This window comes from Teleopsis dalmanni, chromosome 2 (genome assembly GCF_002237135.1).
Source record: "Teleopsis dalmanni isolate 2A chromosome 2, ASM223713v2, whole genome shotgun sequence".
Lineage (NCBI taxonomy): Eukaryota > Metazoa > Arthropoda > Insecta > Diptera > Diopsidae > Teleopsis > Teleopsis dalmanni.
In genome coordinates this window covers 160,189,697-160,208,811 of record NC_051847.1, presented here as the reverse complement: position 1 = coordinate 160,208,811, position 19,115 = coordinate 160,189,697, and the positions used below count along the sequence as shown (strand labels likewise).

The 19,115-nt window shown below is 28.1% G+C and overlaps 1 protein-coding gene across 4 annotated transcripts in view; it reads right to left on the bottom strand.

Annotated features, from left to right (window-relative positions):
- LOC119678764 (5'-AMP-activated protein kinase subunit gamma-1) overlaps positions 1 to 19,115 on the bottom strand; it is a 165,327-nt gene that overhangs the window by 11,181 nt on the left and 135,031 nt on the right. For 3 of the 4 annotated variants that reach the window (XM_038090810.1, XM_038090809.1, XM_038090812.1), the window contains 2 exons: positions 14,276 to 14,409; positions 4,907 to 4,955 (listed from right to left, as the gene is read on the bottom strand). In XM_038090810.1, the coding sequence (XP_037946738.1) occupies positions 4,907 to 4,955; positions 14,276 to 14,409 (183 nt within the window). Of the gene's footprint in view, positions 1 to 4,906; positions 4,956 to 14,275; positions 14,410 to 14,749; positions 15,354 to 15,417; positions 15,624 to 16,831; positions 17,209 to 19,115 lie in introns of those variants that run through there. The other variant, XM_038090811.1, reaches the window with a different exon arrangement.

The window sequence follows — 19,115 nt, the reverse complement described above, 5'->3', positions numbered from 1 at the left end:
ACATTACTTGGCACCACTGTTAGAGAATATGTCAAACAAAACTGTCATCCAACGCTTCATATATTTGTTTCATAATTTCATGTTCAGGCATTCCGTCGCCAGTTACCTGACTGAACGTTCCGTCAAACTCATGGGCTTATAGCTCAGTGGGAATAGACCCATGCCCTCAGCTCATCACCAGTATATTCAAACACATCATCGAACAAATTCGTATCAAATTCGAAAACAAACTACAACAACTATAACTAGAATTTAGCAGGTAACCGTGTTCATGTAAACGGATCGGCCGCTGCTCCACACATTAGTTGAAGGTTCTCATTTTTTAAAATGGATCGTTTGGCAAGCACTGAACATGCTAAAATGGCTATAGCTTTTTACAAAAATTGTGGTATTTTTTCGCACTGAATTTTTTTCAGTTATGAAGCTCAGTTTTCGCTTGATGGATATGCCATAGTTGACAGTGAAAGTCCATATGTATCTATCGAAAAACTGTTGCAAGTCACGGTATGAAGTGGCATATACATGATAGTGGAAATGGAAGAGCACGTCCTGTTGTGACTTTATTCGTGTAATTTCACGTTTTGATGATTTCAATTGACCACCAAAATCATTGATTTGTCACCACTGGGCTTCCACAAAAAATATTAATAAAATTTTGGGAATTGACAAAAAAATTATCAAAAAAAAATCTCTTACACAAAATTTATCTTTTCTTTGTCCAAGAAATTTTTTTTAGCATTTATACAAACTAAATGATAAGTATCCTCCGGTTACTCTGGATTAGATACGAAAGTCTTATATATTATTAAAATTGATCTTTCTGATTTGGATTTTTTTCTTTACAAGTAACAGTAACTCACAATATATATCAATAGTAAATGAAGTTCATTATTTGAACAATGAATAAAAATAAATTATATACATATAAACAAAATTTTTGCTTAATTTTGTACTGTAAGAAAACCGCAGACGCTGCTGCCAAGGTAACGCCCACAGACAAACTTATGGGATAAAATGTTTATTTATTATTATTATTATTATTTTTTAAAATTTTTTTTTTTTTCAAGCAACGCAAATTCTTTAAGCAAAACTAAGTAAATTTTGAGAAACAAAACGACAAAAAATTAAGAAATTTTTTTAAATGAACATGGACTAAATTAAATTTAAATCAAATAAATTCGATGTAAATTTATTCAATTTAATAATTTTATTTTCATTATGACTCTTGATTTGCAAAAATTTCAAATAGTTTACGATTGTATCTGATCAATTTGTTTCTTCAACTTTTTTGTTTTTGTTTTTGTGCATATTTTTTTTGTTTTTCGAAGACATCAACGAAAGGTTAAGGTTAATTCGATGGCTGCATTTGTATCTATTTTTAAATAAATATTATTATTTTATAGTTTGCGCCAAGTTGCGCCAACACCGGATAAGAGAACATGCCCTTAAGAATTAAAAACTATTTATTTTGTTGGTGGTTGTTAAAGATTATTTATTTGTTGTTTTAATCGGGAAATAATTATTTCAATATATTTTTATACAATAAATATATTTCGTTCTTATATTTCAATATATACTTTTTTATTTATCTAAATAATTTTAGAAAACAAAATTCGAATATATTTCGCACATCACACTCGAACTTTTTTCAATATAAGTTCCCGCTATTAACGTTTCGAAATATTTTCACAAACTGACCGTCAAATAGATTTCAGGAAAATATATGCTTTCTTCAAAATTTTTAAATCAGAGACGAAAATTTAATCATTTTTCAAATGAAGAAAAGTGTAAATACAAATAAGTTGTCTGCGAAAACTGTGAGAATTTCTCAGGTGAGTGAGAGCAAAAATCGTCTGTGAGAGAATTTACTCATTCGTTCAATTGTTGTGTGAATGTTATGAAAATTGTGGGAAAAGTACATTGGGTTTTGTTAAAATTTATAGTTCTCGGGCACGAAAAGAAAGGAGAAGTGTCATTTCTGTTTGATTTTTTTTTATGCTCTATTTATTTAAATTACAAACCTAATAAACAACAAAAACATTTTAAGTGGCCAAATATAAACAATAATTGCTTTGTATACACATATACACAGTATCTACATATATATATGTACATACTTATTTTTATTTATGTACATATAAATATAATCAACTAATTTTGATTAAAATTTGAAAATTGGCCTTTAAACAAATTGTTAATGCAAACAAATTAATTTTTTTCTTTTTCAAAACATTATTTTTTTTATAACATATCAATACATTTGTACAATATTTGTATGGAATTAAGGTTGAAGTTAATGTGATTTCTAATTGCATTTTTATCTATTACCAAATAAAAGACACAAGTTGTATGCACTCAATATAATGAAACAGCAACAATTTATTTAAATGCTTTGATCGCTCTTAGTAATGGTTTCATTAATATTCTTGTATAATACTTGTATAACATATTATAAACATTCCCCAAAAAAATTTTTCTGATATCGTTATGTTGCATAGTACTGCATTTAAATGAAAAAAAGGCCTTGATATTATATATTTTGTTATACCGAGAATCCATTGTATCAGCTTCACTTGAATATGTTATGATTATAACAAATTTTAAGGCTTTAACATTTAAATTATTTATGCAAAGATTTTTTTCAAAAATGTTTGATCAAAATGACACATTTATTCACCCATATGAGTTAAGTTGGGCATTGATTGCTTGTATAATAGAATGAAGGGTTTCTCTTTGTAGTTACATTTGTAGCAATTTCCAATTCAACATTTTCAATATGTAGCTTAACTGATTTAGTAAATGATTGCATGTGCTAAATAGATGGATTTTCGATATATTTTTTAATATCGACTTAATAAAGATATTTCAAACGTATATCCAAATAGCCTTTGTTATAAGAATAACATAGTCAGTGGCGTAACTACAGGGAAGCAACTGGAAGCAACGCTTTCGGGCCCCCGAATTTAGGGGGCCCCACTATAAATTTTTGTATTCATTGTATTTCTTTTTAATAAATTCTCAAAAGTGGGACGAAACGTTTTTTGTTGGAATAACTTCATATTGCATTTTATAAAAGATACGTAAATTTTAAATTTAAAGTACATAATATGTATGTACTTCAAATAAAATATTAAACCTATTTATAAAATAAAAAAGTTTTTCTAAGAAAAATATGTGTCTTAATCGAGAGACTTATATGGAAGCTATATTTAGATTTAAACCCATTTGAAAATAATTTTGTACGTTGTCTTTTGCAAATATCAGTACTGTATACACCAAATTCCATTTGAATACCTTTATTAAAAACGGAGAAACCTCATATCCGATTGTTAAGTTTATATCACAGCTACAAGAAATAGACGTCCAATTTCAATCAAATCAAATGGTGAAAAGGGTCGGCTCCCGAAAAGTATGTGTGTAAAGTTTCATTCGAAGAGTTCAAAAGCTGAGAGAGTAGTTTGAACTGAAAAAGTATATATATATTGTACTGATATATACTTAATGGTATTTCCGACGTTTCCTTCAATGCGTTACGAAAATCTTGACAAACCTTATATATCCTTTTCACATTTTTTCGTGTAAAGAGTATAAAAAGAGGGGCCCCTTAGTATGTTGGTAGGGGCCCCTTAGTTAGAATTTGCTTACAGGCCTAAAAAATGTAGTTACGCCACTGAACATAGTATTCTCTACCATAGTGTAGAATACTATAGGTTACCATAGTATCCAGATATCGTAGTATTTAATGTCAAGGGAATACCATAAGGATTTCTTTATGTTCCTACATAAATTAAGCTCTTGTATGAATAGTCCCTTTCAACTATTTAATAATTAGGTCGTAATTAAGACAATGAGTTTGACAATAATGAGATCCAAACCAGTTGAAGAGATTTGTGCACTATATTTATTACATTAAATACAAATATTACATTATATATAGTATTATACATTATTATCTATTATCTATACTATTATATATATTAACTATACTATATATGAACTTGTTAGAGCTCTTAGATCACTTCTGGATATTGAACTATTCTACGTTATGAGAGTCTAGCATACCATTTTTGAACATACAAGAAAAAACCAAAAGAATTTTACTTTAATATAACAAATTATTTTTAAGATAATTCCGAATACAAATTCAACGTGACTACATTCAACGCTGTAAATGCTTAAGTTGGCACTAAGCGAAAATCAATTAAGAATTTTGACTGCCATTTTAACATTTGTCATTATCTTATTTAACAAAATCATTCTAGTCTATGAAAACTACAACTTGCAAGAAACTGAAACTATATATCTATAATTAATAATAATTACATAATTAATTAATAATGATTATATAATTAAATATATATATTTCTTAAGTTTATTGTATTTGAAAATATTAGTTCGATGTTACTTTAAACAGTGGGTACACAGAATCTATATGCAACTAAAAGTACTATTAAGTATGAACTTTTTCTTATAGTATTACTAGAAATATTAGATACTATTATAGCTAAGGTCCAATATACCGATTATAATCGAGTAGGTATATCGAGTAGGTATCGCATTGATTTCAAGAATGTTCCAATCTGTTCAATATATTCGCGGTTAATACATGATCTTGAGATCAATAATGAGCATGTATTGGTTGGTGCTGGCGCACGAATCAAATATTTAATGACATCTTCAAGTTTTTAAACACAATTTATTCCTTTCATTAGATTCAGGTTTGTTAAAAGTGTGCCGCACATAGTACAATATTTGACAGCTTGCCAATGGAAATTTTAAATATTCCTCATTTTCATTTTAATAATTATGTATATCTAGAGTTATAAATAACTTTTCAAATATTTTAATAATTTTTCACTTGTTGGACACATTTCATTTTAATTTTATAAAGATTTTTTTGACTTACCTAAATCTGATAAATTAACTTTCTCTAGGAACGGATCCGCGACTGGCAACTGAAATAGATAAATGATAAATTTTTAAAAAGATATTTTAAAACTGCTATACACAAAACTAATGAACCTTTAGATTTAAGTGTTAAATACATGTATTTGTATACAATATAAATGCAATAAATAAAATATAAATATATGTAGATAAATTTAGATTTCGCACATTCAGTGTCAAATATTGTTAAATAATACGTTTGACAAAATATTTCTTTACTCGGTCATATAAAAATTATTAATTTGAGCAATCTTAATAGTGGTTTTAAATATAGTTATAAAAATCATTGTTGGTAGTAGTAGAATCTTATCAATACTTTCCGAACTGCTATATACGATGCTCAAATAAAATGGATGTAAATATAATTCGAAAATCCTGTTCGGTTGGAGTCAGATAAATAAAAATAAGAGATAAGGCTATTTGTTTGTATAAAAATAGTACATAAAAGTGGTTAGATAAATGATAAGCCTTTAACAGACTACACGTAATCCGCTTATAATTAAATTGCTTGCCTTAAGGTCTTTTGCCTGTGTTCCGTCAAATGCCCTTCACTCTCAATAATACAGTTTTCATATGTTCAAAGGGTTTATATGATACGTGTTTTCCTGATTTCTTTTAGCAATTTATGAGACTTCCGATATCAGTTTCTGAGAGTTTTTGCGGTCCTCGAAAGGGTCTTCCAAAGAATTGTAACACTGATTTTTGCTACCATTTCGCATCTGCATAATACGTAGGTGAAAACTTAATTGCCTTATCTCTCCATTTTTCTTTTAGCGGAGGGCGCAAAATCATCAATTAGAAATTCAAGTCACTGCGAGGGTCAGATTATTAAGCAATGGTCTATATAAGGGAGTTTCCTATAGTTTTCTAGTTCTGAATGAGTTTATGAACACTGTCAGATATTTTTTGAGTCTTAGTGGGAGTAGTTTTATTTTACTACTTAATTTGGTGTCATAAATTTACAAGTATTAAATTGTAAATATCTAAAGCATAATTGATATAGTTTACGAAGGCGATACTAAGTATCAGATCATCTGTTATATAATTAACATGTTAGATATGCTTTAGGCTATAATTATTTGAAATTGTTTTATATATAAGATGTTTGAAATGGGTCTTATATCAATTCTTGAAATAAAAAATTATTTTCTAAACACTGTTACTCCCTCTGCACAAACTTTATTATACATATGGTATAATACATATAACTTAATATTTCGTACTCTTAATTAATATTAAAACTTAATATTAATTTACTCGTATTTTCGTATAAAAATGTAATAATTTAACGAAAGAACAAACGGTCTTTAATTTTTTAATTCTTGTTTACGAATTGGTTTAATTTCAAATCAAGTAATATGTAGGTCAGGTTGGGTTGACGACTTCAAGAAGTTTAGATAAAATATATTGAAATAAATTAACATGTGTGAAGTAGTTCGTATTCTTGAGTACTATGGAAAATAATTCTGCGTAATTTTTATAGAAAATTACGAGCAACTACTTTATTAAATTTATCGTACAATTAATGGAAGTTATTCTTATTTTATTCTAATATAAATTGTTCAATTGATTGTTGAAGTTTAATTAAGTAAAACAATAAATCACCAATTCAATAAATACATTTTCCGCTACAAAATATTTATAATTGAAAATATTTAGAATTTGTACTATGTATTGCACTATTGCAATTCAATGGACAGTTGAAAGAAGAAAGTTTTTTTCAGTTCAAAGTTCAAATCTTTCTGTATAGACCAATTAATACAAAATGGGAAAGATAAATAGCATGACGATATTTGAGCGCAACTTGGGCCAATATGAATTTAATTAATCAAGCTATTTAAATAAAATACTGCGTACAGACATTAGACTTAGGTATAATGAGTTTGGATGACTCTTGACTCTTACTACAGCCAATAAACTTAAGTCAATCCCTAGAATAATCATAATAACTTGAACAGAAGTCTAACCTACACGAGTACCAGAGGCGAGGCGTCGAATGGTTCAGAGTGTTCACTGAACACCTTAACAAAGCTTCCTTTTTAGATTTTTTTTTATTAGGTAAATAATCTCGCTATATTGCTACTTAACATTTTTTATAATAGCTTTTCCAAACAGATTAACATAAACACAACGTAAAATACAAACAAAATCACACATATGTTAGATACACCCAACATTGCTTATAATTAATAAAAGAGAAATAACATTCCTCTTGAAATATACTAAGGTTCAGAATAAAAACTGCACTGCGTCGCTTAAAAAGCATGCAAATGAAATAACATTCACATTGGGACTATGTTCAATATTGAATACACAACACAAAACATACAAAGAAATATAAAAATAAAAGAGAAAACAAAAACAAAATAATAATAACAATAAAAAAAGTGCACTTCCAATGTTATGCAAAGTAAATACAAAAGAGAAAAGAAATGACTGAGCGAAAATCGCTTTACATTTGACGAGAGGATCATTCCGCTAAACTGAACCAAAAGTTTATACAAAGCATGCAAATACAATCAAAGTCACGGTTGCTGTTTTATATGGGGAAATGGTTCAGTATAAAAACTGAACCGGGCATTGTAAATACAAAGTAAAAGAGTAAATGAAGAGTAAATGAGAGTTTCTTACTCTTATATAGAGGGTGGAAATAAATCAAAACAAAGTCATTATTGCAATTTTATACTAGCAAATGGTAAAAGTAAAGAAAGAAATTAAAGAAATTTGAAGTGAAAAATAATATTTAGAAATGGATAAATGTGTGATTAAAAATTTGATTCAATGTCTTTTTTTAAACGATCTTCTGAAAAAAAGATTTTAATTCATGAAATGAATAAACCAACTCCAGATATGAAGAATTTGATACCTGTTGTAAAAATGTCGAAATCTATGGTAAGTCGTCGTTTTCCAACAGCTACAGCTTTATGGTAAATAAAAACCAGTGGATCACAGGCTGCGAACATTTAAATAAATTGTTTTGTTGGTCTTGTACGCTATTTGCTTGTGGAAAGGACAAAACTTAGAAGTAGGGGGAATACGTTATAGTTGGAATTCTGTTTTGATTAAATTGTGAACACCTTGCCAAAAAGCTGACGCCTCGCTACTGACGAGTACTTCTACTCTGGTTTACTGGATATGTATGTAATGGATTTAATATGTTTTAAGTTTTCATTCTGATTTCCTTTTATATATCGGCATAATGCGCAATAGTTATTTAATCAAACTGTTTAAGATCTAGAAGTTTACGCCTAGTCATATTTATTAAATTTTTGCAAAAATTATATATAATTTTTTTCCATGTGCTTAACTGATACATTTGTATTATTTAAAGTATTGTGAATAACAGGTAGCATACAATATATTAAGTTTTACGGAGTCTACAGTGTATAGACTCCGTGAATGAGACTTCGAATAGCATATTTATTATCATCAATTATGTTAAAACAAGTTTTATTTAGCCATGTCTGTCTGTTTGAAGGCCAATCAGTCTTTCAGTTTTCGATTTTAGGTAGATAAATCGATAGACGTTCCTATTTTCAAAGAAAGGTATTGCTACCTGCAAATTTTGTAAAATGCAAAATAAAATATCTGCCCATATTATTTACTTAATTTTTACAATTATACAGCATCTTCATGCGGTTCTCCCTGAGTCGAATGAGATCTGGAGTCTTGAATCAAAAGATACAATATATTTCAAAGGTCGTGATGAATCATTGTCTACTATAATTAGAATATAATAATATATAGAGCACATTCAATGTAGCTAGCAAAAAAGCGTATCGCATATACCTAAATACGTATATAGATAATAATATTGTAGTATGTAAATAGTTATTAACTATTTGTGTGAAGGGAATTAATGCTTAGACAGTACCAAAACAAACTATTTACGTATTTTTATTTCAAGAACATTAGCAAAAAAAAATAAACTTGAACATATTAAACGAGTTTTTTTTATTAACACACTCTATTGTATAATATGTGTAAATGCTAGAAAAATTAACACAATATGTAATGCAGTTCTAATTTAATAATAAAATTACTTTGCTCTACATTTCAAACGGTAATACAACTTGTTTATCAAAAACACAGCACATGATAAACACGGTCTCTCATACATGATTTTGTTTACATGATAACAGCAAACTACCTTTAGTGTCAGTGCAGTAGCGTAACTAAGATTTTGCTTAAAAGGAATGAAATCTATTTCTATTATATACTTGAATTTTTAAAGAACTTTTAGCGAAGAAAAAACAAAAACTGTTTTAGGGACTATCAATCATGGGCACTAATATTTTAATAAAAATTATACCAAGTATGTTTCAAGAGCATGGTATACGTATATATATATCAAGCTAGAACTGTTAAATATATATTATGTTGAAGCCAGTTGAGTCAGTGCACTTGAGCACTTTTACTCTCTATTAACTGTAAGGTATCTTTAAAAACACTCTTTACGCCTTGACATTATTATTGTTTATTTCTCTCTAGCAGCAGTTCTCGGATATGGAAGTAAAATACAGGCTCTAAAGAATATGTAATTTATTTAATTTTTTTTAAAGAAATACTACATAAAATATTGGGTTCATTAAGATTTCTTAACGCCAGCTTTATAAACTCTTATTAAATAACATAGCTGAAATACATTTTTTCGCTATATCAATATTTAGCATTATGAAAAAATGTTATTTAAAAAGAAGATTGATTAGCATGAATGAAAAAAATTTATTGACCTAGCGTAATAGAGAGGCTTTGGTGGACGGTGGGATCTAATGTATTGGATAATAAGTATATATAATTTATATGTATACTTATTATTATGTCTGTGTTTTCACAAAATCTTTATTATGATACAGTTTTGGTTTTCATTATAAAAAATGAATTGTCATTCTTATTTATATGGTTGGCAACATTTATATATATAATACTAATACATAATCCAATCCAATACATAATTTATAATTAAGTGTTTCTTAGAATAAAAACTTATAAGAAAAACTTTTTTCTAACTTATTAAGCTATTAGTATTTTACATTATTTCTCTTAGTGTTCAGGAGATTGGTCTTCAAAACAAAAAATTAAGTTTTTATGGTTCAAATTATTTGAAACACTTCTGTTTTAATTTTTACTTATTTTTGAAACTGATGATATCACTAGATATTTCAAATAACAATATGATTTAAACAAACTTTTACACTTTTACTGGAAATTATGGCAGTTTTTATTAAGTCTTCATTGAAGACTTTGTCAACTACGAAGATATACTCATTAAATATTCCTATAATCCCTATAAATAAAATGCTTTAGGAGAAAATAGGTATTAAATACTTTTAGTTTTCTAGAATTTAGAAACTTTTCCCCCAGGCTACATCACTGTATATAATGTATATATTTTACTTTCCTAAATTACATTAAACAAAAGAAAATTTTTTTTTAATTCAAAATCAGTTGATAATCATAGATAATAACCTAGCAACGAATTTGCAAATGAGCACGAAATTGGATAAGAAGTACAAGAAACCGAATAGAGTAAAAGAGTAGAAATATCTTTTATACGCTTCACTTACTTTGGGGTTCGCATATAATGGATGATATCGTTCACCATTACAACCGAAATCACTACGACGCCGCACTAGTAAACAACTGTGGATGAGACCTCTTTCACGCGGTGGCGATACGGAGCGCGAATCATAGACAATGTGCTGCAGTTGTTTTGACGGAATTTGTTTTTGTTCACTTGTCGGTGTTAAACGATTGTAACGAGTTGTACCTAAACTATTGCTATAACTATTTTTTGTTAAAATATCGCGACGGCTTACGTGATGCGAGTGTCGTGATCCATCGGTATTGTCTCGTTTTTCTAATTCTTTTCTATAATTAATTTCAGCATTTTCCAACAATACTGCGGGTAAATTGTGAAATTTCTTTTTTCGATTGATTGGGGAATTACTAAGTGAACGAAATTTTCTTTGTTGTTGAGCTGACAATGACGACAAAGGTTCTATGGGTTTTTCATTTATTAATATGTCAGGCGGAGTTGGGTTTCGGCTATTTGTTGTTGAGAGTACCGAAACACGCGGTGGAGTCGAATCAAAAAGTGAATACCGACGAAACATTTTTATGTCACTTTCTGGGTTAAGAGGTCGGTTCTCGAAACAAAATAAAAAATAATAAAATTTTATATACTATAAATTACTTTCAATTCTTTTGCAATAATACTTTTCCACACTCGAAAACCAATGTACGTCTTTACTACGGCAGTAGTGAAATAAAACTGGTAAATAATTTCCAACAGAGCAACGTCCGGCACGCACCGAACATACACTCACGTACCCATAACAATCGTAGAGAGCGAAAGCGTTTAAAACGACCGCTGTAGATTGCAAAACAACAACAAAAAACCGGTATTTTTAATTTAGGTAAACTCAGATATCTTTTTATGTATCTTTTAGTTTATTTTTCTGTTTGTTTTTTTTTTAACTATCGAAGAGTGAGTAAGTAAGCCTGAATTGGTACAGAATATTGCAATTTGCGTGAAATGCATTTGTGCTAAGCTTGATGTTCAGAGACCCATATCAGTCAATATTTCAGTATGCGGAGAGTATTACAAAAAAAAAAGAAAAAAATTATCATGAGGCGATTTGCTCTATTGCTCTATTCTATTAACTTTTAAGAAAATACTAAGTCTGGATGACACATCAAATTAATTTAGACGTCTTACTAAGTGAAACAAATATATACAAATGATTTCAAATATTTGATATATGTGAAATTGAAATTGATAAGACCAAATTATTTATATCAATTGTGATTTTAATTATATGGACTTATATTATGTATGTGTTTGTAGCTGCTACCACAAATTAATCGCATATATTTTAATTTAATATATAATTACTCTTGTATCGTGTACTCTTGTGGGGTATCTAAAATAAATATTTATTTTTTGATATATTTGCACTTCTTCTTTGTTGTTGTTGTTGATTTCTGTACAAGTTTTACCCCCACCCATTGTGATCATTAATTGTTTAATTGTTTTGTTTTTATTTTATTCTTTTACAATGGCATTTATCAGTTATTGCTTTTTATATGTGGTTAAATTTAAAATTATACAGGGTGATAAAATATTGTATTTTGGATGAATATTTGCAAATGAATTATATGAAATCTAATTTTAAATATTTTTTATTTGTGGATCATTGAAACTTTTAACTGATCTGAACTTTAACTTTAACTGATGTGAACCATAACTTTAACTGATCTGAAGTAAATTCGATAAGATTATAAATATTTATCACAACATATTTCAATTTAATACCTTTATTAGAAAGAAAATACAGCAGTACAGATTAATTATAATTTTTGTCTAATTGACAAAAAAATGAAAGTAGCGCGTCCTGTTAGACTCGTGGGAGCAAGTTAAAGAATTATAAAATAATAATAACATTTAAATAAATAAATTGACAAAAAATGAATGGACGGGGCTTGTTTATTCTGTTGAACGGGTAGAATAAAGTTAAGAAATTAAAAAAATACTAATAACATTTAAATAACTAAATTGACAAAAAATAAATGGGTAGGGCCGATTTATTCCGTTGAATAAATAAATTCATATAAAAATGAGAGTGGAAAGCCAAGAGATTAATCTTTTAATTGTTATCTCGTCATCCTTCAATATTAATTAGAAACCGTAACAGTTACTAAATTAAAAAAAATTTAACTGCTAAGTCTTAACATTCGTCTTTAAAAATAAAACTCAAAAAATAACAATTAAATCTGTTTCATATTATATTTTATAAAAATAACTATTATTATTTCCGTTTTACTTTTTCAAGCACAATTAACTTGTACGTTCTATATTTTAATTTTAAACGTCAAAATAATTATATTTTTTGCCTTAAAAACGATAAACTCAAAAATAACTAATATTTTTGAAAAGACAAAAATAAAACGTATTGTGTGGAACTAAATTTTGACAAGCATATATAAGTCCCAAGCCAAGTTTGGTTTGAAGATGTCGGTGTAAAGTGTTAATTTTTTTTTAAAGGTTGCAATTATAAATCCGATCTTGTATTTTTATAAACTTTAGGTATATGTATACGAAATAAAATCGGATTTCTATTTGTTATTAGTATATAAAAAGGTTTATTGTTTTAATTAATTAATTTTGGTTCTGTAGAGAGGAGAGCATAGGATTTTTCAAAAAGAATTTAACTTTAGAAACAATTAAATAAATAAGTATATTATATTAATATAATATATAAGGGAAAAAATGATTTACTTCTCAACAGAAAAATATAATTTTTAAAACAAAAACAATTAACATTTTTGTCATCAATACGAGCTTTTGACATGATTATACGCCATCTTTTGGTGATATTTATGTTTGAAAAAGCTTGAAAAAAGCTTACCGAAAAAGCTTTTGCATATTACATTCATAGTACAAATTTTGTGTCTATCTTTAAAATAATAATAATATTAAAATAATTATAATAAGAAGATAATATAATCAATTAATATCTTTGCGAAAAATATATACTTTTTTAAGGTAAATTTTAAATACCTCTCACTACTGCGAACCGATGTAGTCATTCACGGTTAAATTATACAAACCATAGGTATTACTAAATAGCATGACAAAACGTATTAGTGATACGAAAGAGTAAATTTTTCTGTTAATAGACTACTGCCTATATTTTAAACTAATCGAAGGAAATTTTATAATATAGATTTCGCGTATATCTAAGCAGATCAAGACAATATTTGGTTAAAACTGATAGGCAGTGATGACATCAGTCCATTTGTAAAATAATCATAAAAAATTATTGTTTATTATGTTATATTCTTATATTTTTAATAAATTTTAGGTAAAGAAATAAATTTACATATACATTACATACACTGATAATAAATAATTAAGTAAATAAATTTATAGATTTGTAAAGTAAATTGTAAATTATGTGAAAATGATTGAACCCTCAATATAAGATTTATTCTTTGTCACGTACTAATTTTTACAAATTTGAATTATTTAGCAATCTTAAATTTTAATTGATTGATAATTTATAAAATTGAATTTTAAATAAAAACAAAGGAATTTTTATAATTATTATTTATTTGCTGCAGTGTATTCATTGTTATCAGATATACATTCATTACAAAAATAAAATAAAAATTATTTCATTTTATATTAAAGTTTCAAACTATTATTTCTTTATCAATTTATATATTGTTTATTATATTGTACAAATGAAACATATTTTATTTGATATGACTTCACTCCATACATATTAATTTTATACACAATGCAATAAGTAATCTGACTTACCCCTCTTGAGTCTCTAAATAGTATTGCAGCATGATATGGATCTAAAGTACCATCACCACGTAAGCCTCGACCAGCGGTACCAATAGAAGCACGACGTTTTTCTAAATCAGCAGAGGCACGTCGCATATGAGCACCTTTTGTTTCGCATTGTCAAGTAATAAAAGGAAGAAAAAATAAAATTAATTAAAATTAATTGATTACGGTACTTAGGCTTTATACATTAAATAATAAAAATACTTATAGATAAAATATTACAGCAAGTACCAACAGTATAAGGAAGAAAAAATAACAAAATAAGTTAAGGACTAAACATAGTATACATTTTATTGTCCTGTAGCACGCAAGGAATATTTATCATAGAAATACTAGTATTGAATGTTTGCATAATTGATAAAATTATGTACATACAAAAAAAATAAACTATAGTTGGAAGTGACACCATTGTATGGTACAACCATCTAATAGTAAATATACCTTCTTTAACAATTTTATCAAAAATTTTGTACGTAGCACCACAATCTTCTAAAATTCGATGATTTGCGCGACTTAAAGTGTTAACATCCAAACTTTTCGATCTGGTGCGAAAATTTTCCTGTGGATCATTTTGTGGGGAGGTGCATACACTACTAGCATCATGATGCTTTCTAGGCCAAATATGAACCTTTTTCCCAAAGTGTTTAAGCATCTCCTGTATTGAATGGTGATGGTGATGATGATGATCCTTATCTTTTGATTTTTTATTCTCACGAGGAGAGGAACTTTCATAATTTTCATCATTTACACTTAGGCTCTTTGCAAAACTACTATTATCGAAACGATGGCGCATAAAACCACCGCCATCCACTGAATGTCTCGTCGGCTGTGAATTATAATCGTCCAGCGAAATGCAAGCAGCATTAACGCGATGAAAAATAGAATTTATTGTTGGACGTTCTTGCGAACGTGAGCTGGAAGCGCCAGTATGTGTAAAATATTGATGATCACCTTGACTTTCATAGATGTCATCGAGATCATGTGGAAAGAAACCGGTCTGTATGGGTGGCGAACCAAAGTGGTCAGCATTAGAACGACGTACACTCTGCAAAAAAAAAAAATATATAATTAAAATGGTTTATAGCTGTAAAAAAAATAGATTTACTTACACCATATAATGCAGGACTATGAGATCTATCGAAAAAATTACGTTTAGATGATGGTGTGCGTTTAAAACTACTACCATGGCTGTCATAAGAATTACGTACAAAACCAGTATTCGTTGGAGAGTTTCGATAATGATTCGATATAGATTTATAAGAATCTGGTACTGGCTGTGGACTGGATGCTTGCACAAGTTTGTCCAACACTTTATCTGTATAAAAATTAAAAATTAGTTTTACAACAGAAATAAAAAATAGAGATAAGTTTGATTTAAAAAAATGATAATGAATGAAAAAGTAGATTATATTAAAATCTCAGTATGAAAGCTAAGGGATTTTAAGCTAAAATACACATTTTTAACATGTGATAAACTGTAGCTAACATATTTGTTCCTAATAAATTCTGAAAATATAGCAGTCCGTTGCTGTCGAATTAAGATTTTTGGTGTTGTTGAAAATAGTTAGGCACCATAATTGGTCCTCATGTCGTGATAATACCTTGCGGATTCCACACAAGTATTGCAATTAAAGGTAATTTACTAAAATCAATTAGTGTGTTGTGGCGATATTGTCAGGAGCAGTTGTGAAGTTAGACCGGGTGGTGATTGTTTATGATGGGAAGAATTTCCAAAAAATATATGCAATATATATTATATATACATATAAATATATATATTTATATATTTTATATATAAAACTTCAAAAAATGTTTAATACTAAATGAAGTTACAAACAGCTGAAAGCCTTAAACCGAAAAAAGTTAAGCTATATTTAGCGTAAGTTTTTGGTATTTTATTTAAAACAGGAGGAAAAAAAATATAAAAAATATTCTCTTTTTGCAGTACTCAAGAAAGAGGAGTTTCATTGTGTATTTGTTAAGAAAAATTTATTAATAAATGTTAATTAACTACAAAAAGTAAAATGTGGAAAACAAAAGGATCGATGATACAGTAGGAGACGTTAATAAAATGAGTGCATATGGTTGAAGAGCTATTGCATCAGCTCGGATTGCGTCAGCACATTAGTAATGAAATCACTGGTCTACCAAGGACAGTAATAAGAGAAAATAAGAAAAATATTAATCATTTTAATAACAATTTTAACTTTTTTAAATAATATAGTGATATAGTAACATTTCAACTTTAAATCGGATCTACTTTTTGACTATTGTTGTTGTAGCACGTGGGTCTGTTTGTAGGCCCTCTGACGGGAAGAACCTAATAACTAAAAATTTAAGTGAATGTAAATTTCACTCAAATCTTTTATCAAAACCGTGATATAAGCCAGAAAAATATTAAACTAAATTCAAACGCTTTCAGAATTAAACACAGACAAATGTTAGAAATATATAAAAAATCTATCGTTAATGGTTTTGAACTATTTTTTATGGATATGTAAATAAAGTAAATTTTTAACTTACCCTGAGACCAATTTGGAGATTTAGAGTTCGATGACGAACTGGAACTACTGCCGGAATCAACGCTATGCATACGATTTGTGGTAGCTGCAGCTGAATTAGTAGAATCAGAGCTATGCATACTCATACTCGTGCTGTCGCGTTGGTGGTACATGTTACGTCCGTATAACGTATTCTGACCACCAGCGGCGCTACTATTCTGCCAACTATCCGAACTTAATTGCTTTTCGACAGCATGCTGCCGATAAAGGTGAGTTATGCCATGCATTTTGTTTTTTTTGTATTTTATTTTTAAAAATTTCACAGGTAGATTTCACTAATTTAGATTTGTTTAATACACTTAAAAATAATATTGCAATACTTAAAAATTAAATTATTTTATAAATAGAATCACAATTATTGATAATTTAAATAGCAATTAAGGAATTAAACACATTTTTAGGTTAAAAAGTCACATAGTTTGTAATTTTACTCAACTGCTGATAATTAAATAATTTATTTTTTAATTTAAAATTTGTTGGTGATAAATTGTTTTTATTTGCTTTGCAGTCGTGTGTCTCAACAATGCAAAGTGAAAAGTTAATGATTTTTTTCAGATAAGAATCGTGTGGGCGGCGAGCACATTGAGTGCGGTCACGTTACGTCTCCTTCCTTCCTTCACTCATTAATTGCGGTTGGTGGTGGTACTTTAGACTGGCAGCTCAAAACGTTAAAATAACACTTTTTATTTATTATTAAATAATTTGCAATACTGCTCTTATTAGCATGCAGCTTTTCAGTTAATTTGCTGTATTTTTTTTTTAATGTTAAAAAATCTCCGTTTTTTTTATTTTTTTTTCTACATGTTATTGATGCTTAAAAAACAGCGATCGTTGTCAATGTGACAGTTGAATAACCTGTAAGTAAGTCAAAGTTGTAGACTACAACAATTAAACTGTTTTGTTAGTGATGATTATTGCATGTTTGTAGCATTTTTGCCGGTTGATCAATTTTTTGCACTAAAAGCACTCAGAGGCTTCAAGCGACAAATTCACCGAACGAAATGTGAACGACGACTGAAATACAATGCGATCTACAAACACAAACACACAAACACACAAACACACCAACAACACAAACACACCAACAAATCAGAACAAACAAACTAACAAGACTAAGCAATGTGGGAAAAGGCAAAACACTGCCAGGGCACGTATTGAGTTTTCGTTGCATTTATTTTTTTTTATTATTTTATTTGTCTACTGATTAGTTTTTTGTTGTTGTTTTTTCTTTACTGTAAAAACAACCTTGTGTACACATTTTTTTTTGTGTTTTTGCTTATAATTTAGTCGTATTTTTTACAGTTGAAATGCAATTAGCAGCGTGGGTGTTGCTCTCAGGTTTTGCGCTTAAAAGTAAGGTTTTTGTTGTTATTTATTGTTTCTTTTTAGTGTTGATGACTGTGGAAAATTAGAAATTACAAATTTTGTTTACAAACCTGCAGAACACACGAGTACAGCTTAGCTTGGATATTGATTTCTATCTGACATAAGTGGGCGCAGAAAAGCAAACAGAGTAATTTGAAAGAATAAAATGGTAAAAGAAAGTTCAGGGCTTAAAACCATACTACACAGCCTGCCTAATCGATAAATTAAGAAACTCAGTCCCTTAATGTCTTAAAATAAATTAATTTATAGTTTAAGCTTTTTTTGTTGTCTATTAATTTGGTATGAATGTTGAGGTTTGGGACCTTAGATGACGTGTGGAACTTCTATGTTAAACGAGTCATTGACATTTTTTATTTATATCATAAGAAGAAAATTCGTAAATCCAATCAAAAAAACATAGCGAGTATAAATAGACATTTATACTCGCTATATTTATACTCGTCGAGCAATACCCAGTTAAGGCACCATCTTTCAGGTTTAATAATTGAATAATTGGGATTGAGTATTACGTATTTTTTATGAAGACTAGATTTTTCTGTTGACTTTCTATGTCAAGTAAAATAAAAAAAAAATAAAAAAAAAATAAAAAAAAAATAAAAAAAAAATAAAAAAAATAATAAAAAAATTACAAAAAATAGTAAAAACCTAAAAAAAAGTAAAAACAAAAAAAAAATAAAACTAAAAATAAAATAAAAAAGAAAATTAATAACAAAAACTTAAAAAAATCCTCACTATCCTGAAGATGACTATAGACACTAGTCGAAATTTCGGAGGCAATAAAATAAATATTTTAATAAAAATCTAAAAATTGACCAAACAGTCCGTTCAAAAATGTTTGAAAAAAAAAACAAAAATAAAAA